This window comes from Grammomys surdaster, unplaced genomic scaffold, assembly GCF_004785775.1.
Source record: "Grammomys surdaster isolate TR1022 unplaced genomic scaffold, NIH_TR_1.0 125049, whole genome shotgun sequence".
In the NCBI taxonomy this organism is placed as follows: Eukaryota; Metazoa; Chordata; class Mammalia; order Rodentia; family Muridae; genus Grammomys; species Grammomys surdaster.
The window spans coordinates 670370-683148 of NW_021619961.1; the positions used below are offsets into that span (position 1 = coordinate 670370).

The 12779-nt window shown below is 41.5% G+C and overlaps 1 protein-coding gene across 4 annotated transcripts in view; it reads left to right on the forward strand.

Moving 5' to 3' along the window:
* The window catches only part of Galk2 (galactokinase 2), a 107834-nt gene that overhangs the window by 24553 nt on the left and 70502 nt on the right, over positions 1-12779 (forward strand). For 3 of the 4 annotated variants that reach the window (XM_028784995.1, XM_028784994.1, XM_028784997.1), the window contains one exon: positions 1772-1918. The exons of the other annotated variant lie outside the window; for it this stretch is intronic. In XM_028784995.1, coding sequence (XP_028640828.1) covers positions 1772-1918 — 147 coding nt within the window. The remainder of the gene's footprint in view (positions 1-1771; positions 1919-12779) is intronic. 4 annotated transcript variants of the gene reach the window in all.

The window sequence follows — 12779 nt, forward strand, 5'->3', positions numbered from 1 at the left end:
TCTCTCTCTCTCTCTCTCTCTCTCTCTCTCTCTCTCTCTCTCTCTCTTTCTCTCTCTTTCATATGTATATATAGTATATTTTTGTATTATTTTGGATAGGGGCTTAAAACCTTCCTCTTTGGTTTGACAACTTATGTGCAAAAACACAGGTTTGTTCAATGACCTTTTGGCAGAAAAGTAATTTCAGTGTTAGCCCGTCCAGAAACCTTCAAATTAAATTCTAGAAGGTTCCAAGGGGTAGTCTGTTTATGTGAAATTGAACATGTTATCCTTTTGGGATAAAGCTACTGCAATGTTTGGCACAACACATTTGTGTTTTTCAGTCGGCTGTTACTGTTGAACTTAAACATTGCGTGCTAAGTTTGTAAGTATGATTCACGTCCAAGAGAGTCTGTGGATCAGTTTATGGTTAGATATATAGCGTTCCCCAAGGCCTGCTGCTTGTGAGTGGGCTGCCTGATGTTCTGTACAGAGGGGCGTTGGCAACAGCACGTCTTCAGTGTATAATTTGTGTTTCTGGAAGGAGATTTTTAGATGACTTGGAATCAGGAGGTACATCCAACTGAATCTTTCTTTTGTGGTGCATAACTTTTGCCAAGGAAGAAGAAAAAAGGACAAAAAATTAAGGACAAAAGCAGTTTTTATTTGCAGCGTTTTGTTCCTTTGGCTAGTCTAACTTGCTTATTGAAATTTATCCCTAGAAGAATATGTATGATGAAATGTGTAATTAGGTAATGTAATAGTTTCTCAAACTTTGGTCTTGAATTATCTGAGAAATTTCTAAAGAAGACCTTTTTTTTTTCCCTTGAGGAGGAGGGAGGGCTGGGTTTATTTTAATACTAAATAATGAAGATTATAATATGATATTACCTCCCAATCCAGGTCTTACAGGTCAGTTCAAATACATTAACCCAGAGTCTAATTTGATTGGTCTTTCATGTTTGTAAAAACGTCCCTGTCTTCTTTGGGACCTTCAAAGTCATTTACATATAAATTCTAATCTGGCTGTCTTTAAAACTACTAGGTGGTTAAATTGCATTAATAACTCCAATAAAAACTCTGAATTTCCTAATATAGCTGGCAGGCATTTAAACATGGTGACACTGTTGGCCCCAGTTTTCACAGCAGTGGAGAAGTCAACTGAGACTCAAGAGTCTTGGGTCTCACTCCCAGCATCCTTTGCATGGGGGACAATCTCTGAGTCTTGGGTCTTCAAGTGTTCTTTGTGTAATCTTTGGAAAGTTTCTTAACCTCCCAGTGCTTAGGTTTTTCTTGATAAAAATGGAGTTGGTAGAGTTGGAGCTCTTTTTCTTCAGAGAGCCTCCTGAGGCCAGATACCCTGGAAATAGCTGCTGCTGGGTTAGACTTTATACAAGATGCTGGAGGGTCAAAGCTCAGCCTGCTCCCCATCACTAGGGATTTCCTGCCTCTCTGGGCAACTTGAATTATAATTGCTTCATGGTTTTTCTACACTTGTTCAAATCAGTTGATATTCAAGGAAAAATCATTCAGAGCAATTTAGTAAGTGAATCAGTAGCTTTTGGTTGAACAATATAAAAAGTCCTCTTCAGAGGACTCATCCCCAGATGAGAGGACTGAGCCATTAAATCAGATGGGAGGTGTAGCTTCCACTGTAATGATTTACCCCAGTTGCTGCAAAAGCTTAGTGTCTGTCATAGACTTTCCCCCTCTGTGGACTGATAGAAGTTTCTACTGCTTCTTGAGTCCAATACTGAAATGACTATTGGCATTTTTTTTTTAACATTCTTAGGAACACTTTGGCCTTAGTAAGCTGCCTGGAATGAATTGCCTCGTAGATGGAAATATACCCCCGAGTTCGGGCCTCTCCAGCTCTAGTGCTCTGGTTTGCTGTGCTGGGTTAGTGACTCTCACAGTGCTAGGATTGAAACTATCCAAGGTAAGCACCGTGATGTTAAGCTCATAGGATCTCCATGACAGCATCTGCATTGCAAAGTCAGACTGTCTTCCTCAACACCAAAAAACTGTCTTAACTGGAAAGGAAAAGCCAACATCCGTGGGCAAGTGACCTAATCTGATACGTTCTGCCTGTGGTTGCTCACTATAGCGCTGTTGATAGTCTCAAACCAGCCAGTCAGCAGGGCTATACGACTGTAGTGAGGTACTCTTGGATTATATATGAAGCTTGAGTAGAGGGTGTTATTTAAAAGAGGTGTCCTTATTGACAAGATACATTCAGAGAAAAACATTTTAGGTTTCATGGTTGGGCCTGTTTTTGTTTTGTTTTTTTGTTTTTGTGTTTTTTTCCTTTGTTTTCACCTAAAACGTTAAGTATTGACAGGCAATGGGCAGAAAGTGTAGAGAACAGGCAAGAAAGGAGCCAAATGCATATCTGTTAATACCCGGTATCAGTAGATATTCCATTGAAGGAGGAAGTGCTTACCTTAAGGAAACAGAAATTCCACCTGAGGTCAGAAAGCCTTTACAAGTTTGCGTAAATCTCTAGTTTTGCAGCTTGGAGCAAGTGAGCTTAGATTTAATTAGTACTTGAACATTCTGCTTCAAGTGAAATGTTATTGCAAGTTCTTTTAAACCAGTGATTTTCAACCGTCCTAATGCTGTGACCCTTTAATACAGTTCTTCATGCTGTGGTGACCCCCAGCCATAAAATTATTTTCGTTGCTACTTCATAACTATAATTCTGCTAATATTATGAATTGTAATGCGAATATCTGATAGGCAGGATATCTGATATGTGTCCCCCAAAGGGTTCTCAACCCGCAGATTGAGAACCACTCTGTTAAACCCATGCATGTAAACTGAAGTTCACAGATGGCTTTGGAATAGAAAAACAAAAGACCGATCAAAAAGAAAGCTAGCCATATTCTTAGTTTGTAAAAGGTGTGTTTAAATTTTTATAGTGAAATTTTACATATGGGAAAGGGAGACATAAAAGAGAAAACTGTACTTCCTATACACAGATTTTCCATGGGAAATTTAGCCTGCTCACTGAAATAGTTATTGTTTTTAGTTTAGTTCTGTTTTTGAGGAGAGAAAGAAAAATCTATATGTTAACTATGCCTTCTCTGACACAACCTTTAATCTGATAGTTTATAAGCATTTAACAAAATACCCAACATGAACAGTTTAAGGGAGAAAAGTCTCATTTTGGCTCAGTTTCGATGATTTCAGTCCGTAGTTGGCTGGTTACATTGTTGCATATCTGTGTATGGCAGAATGTGGGACACAAGGCCCAAGGATAAAGCAGACAAGAAGAAGGGATAAGAATGCAAGGAATTAGATACTGAGCTTAGGGTCCATCTAGGACAGAATCAGTAGGAGGTAGGCATTGATTGGGTATGAGCCTAGAGGCCAGCAGAGAGTCAAGGATTCCTTTCAAGTTTCTGACTGTCTGTGATGCCTTGGAGTAGGCATCTAAATGACACTGTGGCCTGAGGTGAAGCCAAGTGTTGAGTGTGAAGAACTTAGGCATACAGAGCCTCGGCATACAGAGCCTAGGCATACAGAGCCTGGGCATACAGAGCCTAGGCATACAGAGGCTGGGCATACAGAGCCTAGGCATACAGAGGCTGGGCATACAGAGGCTGGGCATACAGAGGCTGGGCATACAGAGCCTGGGCATACAGAAGCTGGGCATACAGAGGCTGGGCATACAGAGGCTGGGCATACAGAGGCTGGGCATACAGAGCCTGGGCATACAGAGGCTGGGCATACAGAGCCTGGGCATACAGAGGCTGGGCATATTGAGCCTGGATATACAGAACTACTTAGTCTTTACTTGTGAGCCAATTCCTCCAACTGCCAGGTTCTTTTGAAGATCATCAATAGTATAATTAACTCAGTTTTTAGTCAGGATTTTATGTGTTCCAAGTTATCTCCAAACTCACAATCATCCTGCTGGTGTACAGGCCTGGGCCACAGTGTCCATCTTTTATTGACTTTGGAAGTTTCTGGAGTGGGAAGACAGACTCTGTAGGTAGAGGAGAGGTAGAGACAACCAGGGGACTGCACTGGGGAACAAGAGCGAGCGAGGCTCGCGCACTATTGTTATCTACTGAAGAAAAAGAAGAGTTGTCCGAGAGGTAGGGAAATCAGAAAGGAGGAACGGCAAAGACAAGGAAGACAATTCTTTGTGATGTGAGTGGCAGGGTCGGCTGTACCAAGAGGCCAAGAAGGTACAGCCTTTGTAGTTTCCATTCCAATATACCAGAGATGGGCTGCAGGTCCTATGGGAGGTAGGAAGAGGGGAACACTCATTACTATAAAAGTCTATCAATGAATACAAAAAAGAGAGGGCTCTGTCTAGAATGAGGGCTGAAGTAAAAAACTTCACTTTGATTTAATTAGATTAATATTATTTTTAAAGACTAGTCAAGTGCAGTAGAGAGAATGGGGAAAGTGTTTCATTTTTATTTTTTTAAGGGGAGGATTGGTGAAGCTTACTATTCTTTTTCTGACCCTTGCTATAACTGTCTAAGGGAAAAACAAAAAAAGATAAAAAGAAACACTTGAGCTTTTAGAATTAAATTTGGCTTTCTCTATCTCCCCATTTAAGAAATAGCAGATGTCTATATTTTTACAGTACTATCTGAGCCCAGTGCTCTTATCCAAGAGGGAAGGACATGTATGCCCTACTTCCTGATCCTCTAAGCAGTCCTGACCATACTTGCACTCGTATTTTCTAGAGGAGCATAATCGTAAAGAGGGTTTTGTGGTGGTTGTTGTGCTCTCTTGCTGAAGCGAGACAGAATTTTTTTGTTTTATTTTTGTTTTGTTTTGTTTGTTTTTTTTTGTTTTTTTCGAGACAGGGTTTTTTGGTGTAGCCCTGGCTGTCCTGGAACTCACTCTGTAGACCAGGCTGGCCTCGAACTCAGAAATCCACCTGCCTCTGCCTCCCAAGTGCTGGGATTAAAGGCGTGCGCCACCACCGCCCAGCGAGACAGAATCTTGACTGAAAGGAAATGGTATAATTTTCTTAGTCTTTAAGTGCCAGCTCTACATGTGAAGCTTACAGCATCAGAGCATAAGAATTCAGTGGACTGTAGATGTGAGATAGTTCAAAATCTTCCATTGTGTTAGTATTTCTGTTAGTACCCTGGAGAGAAACATATAGTGCACAGAATAGGACTGAGCTCAATAAAGGGAGTATTATAGAGTTACCAGTTGGGGGAAATGATCTAGGAAGGGCTCCTTGGTGAAGCTAGAAGCCATGCCAGGAGCCGCTCTGGGGCCTCATTGTTGGCATCTAGCAACAAGGGAATGGTAGGGTAACAGGGATAGGAATGACAAAGAGGGTTGTGAATGGGGACGATGTCTGCAGAGGCTCATCTCCTGGGGGCAGAGCATACTGTGGGAAGCAGGGATAACAAGTATGTTTCCCAAGGATACCAGGGCCTGCAGGGATCTGTGACTGAAGCTGTTCCAGCTATTTCACAGTGAGTATGTCCTGTTTCACTGCACTCATTACAAGTGGATGTGGAAATTATTTATTAATAAGCTAAAGATTTCTGGGTGGAAGCTAGTGCAACAAAATGCCCACTGAAGCTAGACTCCAGAGTGAAAGTTATGAATGGCAGCGGTAGGTGCTAGCAAAGCAGGCAGCACAGTGAAATACTCAGGGGAAGGGAAGACATTGGCTTTCCTGATTTCAAGATGTCAGAATGAAGGCACATCCACTCTTTCGCCATCCTGCACTCAATCTTCTCCAAAGCAGGGAAATTAAGAAGCATAAACACAAGTTCTATCTTTGATCAACCTCAAACCACAAAACACAAAGATGGAAAGTAGATGGGAGAATGGTGCATGACTTAGCAGAAGGGAGAAAGGTCAAAGCTAAGTACCATGGGAGGGGACATAGACAGAAGAAGCAAGCTGACTCATCTCAGTCTCAGGGAAGGATAGAAAGAAAGCAGGGTGGAATGACGGGGTGGGGGAGTGTGGTGTGGGGCAGTGTTCTTATTTGAAAACTAGTTAGAACCTCGAAGCTTTGTTTTACCCAGAACCACCCCAGCCTATGTGCACCAACAACTGGTCCCTGGAGAAACACTGAGTACTGAATTGAAGGACCCTGACTCCCAACATAGGCAAGGCTGGAAATGGATTTGATAACTGGGAAATAACATGCTATTTTGCTTCTGAACAGTGAAGTTTCTAGTTCCTGATGCTCAGGTCGGCTCCAGCACACTGGCAGCCTTGTCACCTCACGCCTTACCAAGAGTACCAGAATGTCCTCAGAGGGAACGTGGTGGGCCCATGACATGCAGTGAGACCCTGTCACAGTGATTTCCAAAGCTTTTGAGTTTACTGACTCACTTTGAACTATGGTAAGGCATCCGAGGATAATTAGATTTTGGAAGAAAACATCTCAAATTAAGCAGACAGAACAAAAAGGAGAATACAGGGATTAATAGGGCTGACAATGCTGATAGGAAAGGAGACACTGTGTCCTCAGGCTGATGAGACTATGCTAAACTAAGTGCCTGGTTAAAGAATAGACACCAAGAGCTTTCATATATGGAAAATGTAATCACTAACATAGAAAATTCAATAAGAGGATTGAAAAGTTATCTGGTAGCATAGAAAAAAAAAAAAAGAACAGCTAGTAAATGAGTGAAAAATAAGAAAATGTGTGAATCAGTTCCAGAAAATTCCAACTATTTAGAAGTAGCCGTGAAAGCAGCCACTAGAAGCAACACTGTTCCCCCAGTGACAGTGAATTTAAATGGAGTTAAAACTAATAAGTCTAAATAAGTAATGTAATCACAAGTTCTGTCTTTGTTAAACCAAAGAGACATAAGTAACCCTTTGAGATTTGGTCTTTTGCTATGTACTTTAATGCTAAATACTGTCCCCCAAGGTCTGGTTGCCTCCAGGAATGAGAGAATCTACACAGCACACAAAGTAATGCTATGTGACCTTGCTCCTTAGTTTAAAACTATTGGTTGAATAAAGATGCCGACAGCGTATAGTTGGGCAGAAGAGAGATAGGCTTCTCATACCCTAAATATATAAAATGTAGTATTTATAAAGGGTTCCCAGGTATTTGCATAATGAACAAGGAAAGCTGCTGCTGGGAAGTTTAAACTCAAGAGCTAAGAGTGAAGGCTGAAGAGCTAGAAGGGTAAGAAAGCCAAGGCATTATAAGGCAAAGGGTCAGGAAGAGAAATGCTCTTCAAGATGGGTATTGGACCATCTTGAGTGAGAAAGTAAGTAAGTAAGTAAGTAAGTAAGCAAGCAAGCAAGCAAGCAAGCAAGCAAGCAAGCAATGTTTTTTAAAATGTCAGCAAATTTTAAACTGCCCATTTAAATGAAATAATCAGCTGTGAGGATAGAATAGAACACTTTAAACCTGTAACACCCAAAAGCTGGAGGAATATAACCTTCCCAAACTTGGGAGCAAACCAAGAAAAAAGACAACATGGGAACTAGGAAATGAGAACCCAGGAAGGAGTGAAGAATCTGCAGAGAACTCACATCATCCAGTAGGTCAGACATTGCTCAGTAGGTCAGAAACAGTGCCGAGCAAACCAAAAGTAGGATGGGGAGAAACAGGACTTGCACATCTTATCCACTGAAACAAGAAATCTAACTGAACCACAGCGAAAATGGGTTGGGAGATTTTCTAGAGCTTGTGTAGGCTTGAGCATGCTTCCATGGATAATGAAGATGTTAGGCCATTATTAAATATAAGAAAAACAAAAAGATGAGACAGGCAAGAGCTTTGGAAGTGTTTGATGTATACATAAGCAATAGTCTCAATAATTGACATAAGGAATAAAGCTTTTGATTAAGGTTTTCAGCATAACTTCATTGAGGAAGGTGGGAAGGAGAAGGGAAGATAGCTTAAAGAAGGGCCAAGTTCTCATTATCTGCACTAGGAAAACAGTAGCATTATAGACAAAGTGGCTGGGCATGGTGGCACACATCTTCCACCCAAGTACTAGGGAGGCAGAGGCAGGCAGATTTCTGTGTTTGAGGCCAGTCTGATGTACAGAGAGAGTCCATGCTAGCCAGGGCTATACAAAGTGAGACCTTGTCCAAAAAAGAAAAGAAAAGTTTAGGTTGAAAGAACCCAGTCATTTGGTTCTTTGAAGCATGAGTAGAAAGCGCTCGACCCCTAGAAACCCTGCTGAGAAGAAGGGTAAGACCTGGAGGCTTTTTGATCCAAGCCTCTGGGCTCCATTTGTTCCTTTAGGTTATGTGTCTATCACTCTTTGGTGAAAATAAAGGCTGGGAAGGAGAAATGAGTAGCAGAAGTGGATGAGAGGCGATGGAGGGCCTGAATGACCAGGAGCCCAGGGAGACTGGGAGAAGAGGCACAATGGGACCTAACTAAAAACCTTCTTTTGAAGGTTGTAGTTCATTGACATAGGTGTTGAAACTTGTACTTGGTATCAAGAATCCTGTTTGAGAATTGTGAAACAGACACTGTATTCTCAGGAACAACACTGGGTTTATGAGGGGTGCTTCTGGGGAAAATAGACTTTTCAGGCACCGCATAAATTTAATATCCTAAGTCCTGGAGATAGTGACTCAGGAAACATTTATTCAACACCTACTGTGTGCCAGGCTTTGCTGTAGACATCAGAGATAAAATGAAACAAATCAAGGAAATACTGCTTTTGTGAAATTTCCATGTTAGTGTTGATAATAAATGTAGAGGTGTACCCATTGGGTGTAAGTACCCATACACCCAATAAGTGTACAGGTAAACACTGAGTGTACCCAAATTCTTTGAGGAAACAAAAGTTCTATCAGCAGGGGAAGCTGTTGTTTGGCTAGGGAGAGTTTGAAGAGAGACCTGAGGGAGTGGCTGATGGAAGAGAGGTGCAAAGAAGTTTGTCCTCACCCAGGAGGAGCAAGGCCCCTGTGGGGGTGGGGTGGGGGCATGAATGAGGGACAGAGTGATGGGAGGTAAGTTGAGAGGTGTCTAGGAGCTATGTGGTGCAGAACTGGCCTCTGGCTGAAAGCCTGCAGGTGGGCTCTGAGCTATGGACGGCAAGATGTTCTACACTGGCTATTTCTTTCTGGAGTGTCCTACATCCATGGGATGAAGTGCTACTCAAAGAAGGGGAATGGCAAAAGACCTTCTGACACTTAATGCTTTTTGTGGAATGTGACCATCTTGAAGTTCCATCTTACATGCATCAGAATGGCTAAGATCAAAACCACAAGTGACAGCTTATGCTATTGAGGATATGGACCAACAGGTACGCTTCTCCAAGACTGAACATTCATTATACAAGATGTCAAGTATTTTACTTGTAAATAGGTTGAAAGTGGTTCCTGGGTAAGGTTAAATAAAGGATATCACACAAAAGCCAGTTCTGCTTTCAAGTATCAGGAACAGCCCAAGCAGAGGGAGCCCACAGGTCTTAAACAGCCTCTGGCCCAGACTTACACACACTGGCCAGCCAAGGCCTAGGGTCATATGCGGCTCCTGAAATTCCCATTAATAACTCTCATCTACAGGGATGCTTTCTAGTTGCTGAGTCTGAGAAGATGGAGTTGCTTGATTCAGGGAGAAATTAGTCACATAGGCACACAGTGATGTTCTTTGCTGAGCACTGTTTTTGAGGGTTGAAATCCTGTATGGGACCCATTGAAGTTCCCAGCAAGTAAAATGTTTGAGGTTCTATAGCACACACATTCAAATGTCTACTTTGCCCTCTTATAAGGGGCATTTCTTTTGAGTTCTCTCTCTCTCTCTCTCTCTCTCTCTCTCTCTCTCTCTCTCTCTCTCTCATGTGATATATAGGTATAGCTATATTTAAGGCAAATATTTCTTGGCCTTTGGGATGAGACCTTAAGCTTAAATGCCTACATTATAAAATAAAAAGAATCTGATACTTACACAAAAGGTTCAAGTAAACCTTTTGTATGTTTTAATAACAGTTTGCTATATAATATTAGAAAAACCAGCAGCCAGTTTACACTGTCACTAACTATTATGCTTCCAAGTCCACAGAAGGACAGTGCTGCAGTTTGCTTAGAATAACAGGAACCTCATTCACATAATAGTTAAGGAAAATAGAAGTTGAAACATTCCAACCAGATGTTGACTGCTAATGTGACAGCAGCTGGCCTCTAAGAAAACAGTACCTCCAGAACAATCTTGGGGAAAAAAAATCCCTTAATTAAGTGTTGAACATGGACTAAAGCCATGTGCTTACTGTACAAAACCCAGAAAACTTCAGTGTCAGCCATGGGTGGCCTGGATTGAAATAGGTTTGACATCTTCAGTTAATTCCCTTGGGTGATGTGACTAAGCTGTGCATCAAAGAGGTTGTTCTGATCGTTCCCATCCCCTATTTCCCTCCTCAGACTAAGACTCATGTTTACCTTTAGCATAAATGAAAGCAAACCAGAACAATTGGGAAGGAGGGACTGGAGGACTGGAGGAGTGTGGCTCACTATTGCCATGTAGTCTGAGATACCTACCACTGAAAATGTGTTTGTGTAAGTGGCTACATTCTAAGCTTTGGTTGTGATAATTTGGATATAATGACAAGATCTTTGTCATTAATAGACTACTGTGTGTTAAGGCCTTCATGTTTTGATTTGCATGCAACAATCTGTTAAATATAACCCAGTATTTAAAGGATTAATTGGAATTATGCAGGCCATAGATAATAAATATTCACATGTGCATAGCCCCCACTCACGACTTTATTCTATGCACTGGAAATATCCCAATGATGAACAATTAGTATAGATTCCCTGAAGTTGAAACTTCTAGTTTCTTTGGAAAGTTAGTTGTGTCAAATGATGGTTTGCTGGGGCACACAGGTGAAAAGCAGCCACGTGAAAAATGTTTTTCTAAAGCAGCCAAAGGTGAAAGGATGTTTTCCTAAAGCAGACACAGGTGAAAGGATATTTTGATAAAGCAAACACGTGAAAGGACGGTGGATGGAATATAAATATGACCCTATAGACAGTGGGAGATGAGCACTGAGCATTGGTTTGGTTTGCTCTGCCTTGCTATTTTTCGCTAATGACAGGTTTGCTCTGCTTGGCTATTCTTTGCTAACGGCAGGCATGTATTGGTTTGCCTTATATAGCATTGTTGAGCTCAACATCAAGAGAAACTTGACAAAGAACTGCTCATGAGGTTCCTGTGGCAGCTCGCAGCTTCCAAGGCCTCACCTCAGGCTGGTTCGTGAGCCTTGTGGTGTTCTTGCCTGGTGTCTGCTTGGTGAAAGGACTGGGCTGTAGCTGCTGGTTCTTATGTGGTATCTGCCTGATTAGAGGACTGGTCTGCAGCTTCTGAGTCATATTTAGTGTTTGATACAAGACTGAACTGCTGAGAAAGAAGAGTGGCTTTGCCTTCAAAGAAATAGTGCTGAACAAGTCCACTTTCCCTCCCCCATCCTAATAAATTTTCTCTTCCACTACCTCTTCTGGGTAGTGGGCTAGAGGAGTGGTTGAACCCTTATTAAAAGTAATTTTGCAAAAAATGTATGCCTACTGTACCCCCTGTCAAATTCAGAAATGTCATCTCTTATCATGTGTTCGAGAGCATGTGAAATGCTATCTAGACATGTCCTGCCTTGTGGCCAAGCTTATCTCCACCTTGTGAGGATGTCCTGTGTCTCAGTTTCTGCTTTTATAATAAGAAAGACATTAGTTTCTCCTAAATGTTTTAGAAACATTTAGGAAAGAGTTTAACAAGGAGACAGGTAGGACTGGAGAGAAAGTGTGGGAGAATTTCTGCAGCCGTGGTTTTGTGAGTGGTGGGTGACGGGAAGAGTGAGGAGGCAGGCTGTGCTGTATGGGAAAGAAAGTGATTCAGGTAGGGAAGTTAACATCTAGGGGCTGTTTGAAAAGCTTAAGAGTGGATTTGGAGACAAGGGTCTGGGAGTTACTATTGAAAAATATGACCTTAAATTCTATGTTAGAATTTATGTCAAAAAACAAAACAAAGCACCTTTTTCTCTCGATCATCATCAAGCTTCTAAGTGTACTGAGCATACTAACTCTTAGTGATGGCAGCTTTTAAAGCAGGTTTAATTACTCAAATTTTTAGGAGAAATACTGAAACTAGATGATTTATTTAATGTGACCAAAGGCAAGTCCCTTGGAGTTGTTGAGATTCTAGTGCAGATGTGTTTGATCCCAAGCCAGGTGTTTTTGCACTCAGTCGGGCACTTATGGTATAATATAGCAAGTATCTTGGACCAGGCAGCTCGCTGAAGGTGAGACCCAGGCCTAGACCACAGTCTGTGGCCTCGCTTGCACTACAAGTACGTTGGAAATGAGTTATAAATGTTCACATTGGTGCTCAATAGTGTGAGCTGAATTTGTTTTAGATGATAGTTTGTGTAGAGGTCAAAGGCATATGATTTCTTGAAATCTTGCTGAGTCCAGAGTAAAAGATGGAACACTCAGGCAGAACCTCTCATTAGGGAGGTCATGCTTGGCCTTAAGGAGCCTAGGATGCAGATGAACATAAAAGAGAAGTGATGAAGGGAGTTGGGCATCACAGTTTTCCAAAGGGTGTGATGGAGTTAGCACCCCGTTTTTTGATGAAGACACTGTAACATGATATGAAACCACATGTGACTTCTTGATTCCAGCCTTGATGAGGACAACGCAAGAAAATGATAGGTTAGTGTCTCTCATGACCTTATATATTAAAATTGAAACAAAGTCTTCACAAGTTATACCAACCCAATTATGTGTGAACATGATTTTTGGCTAACTTAATTCTATTCTAACAACTAAAAGAGCATGTGTCCTCTTAGGCCAGTCTCCTACTTGATCTTTTACTACTTTATTAG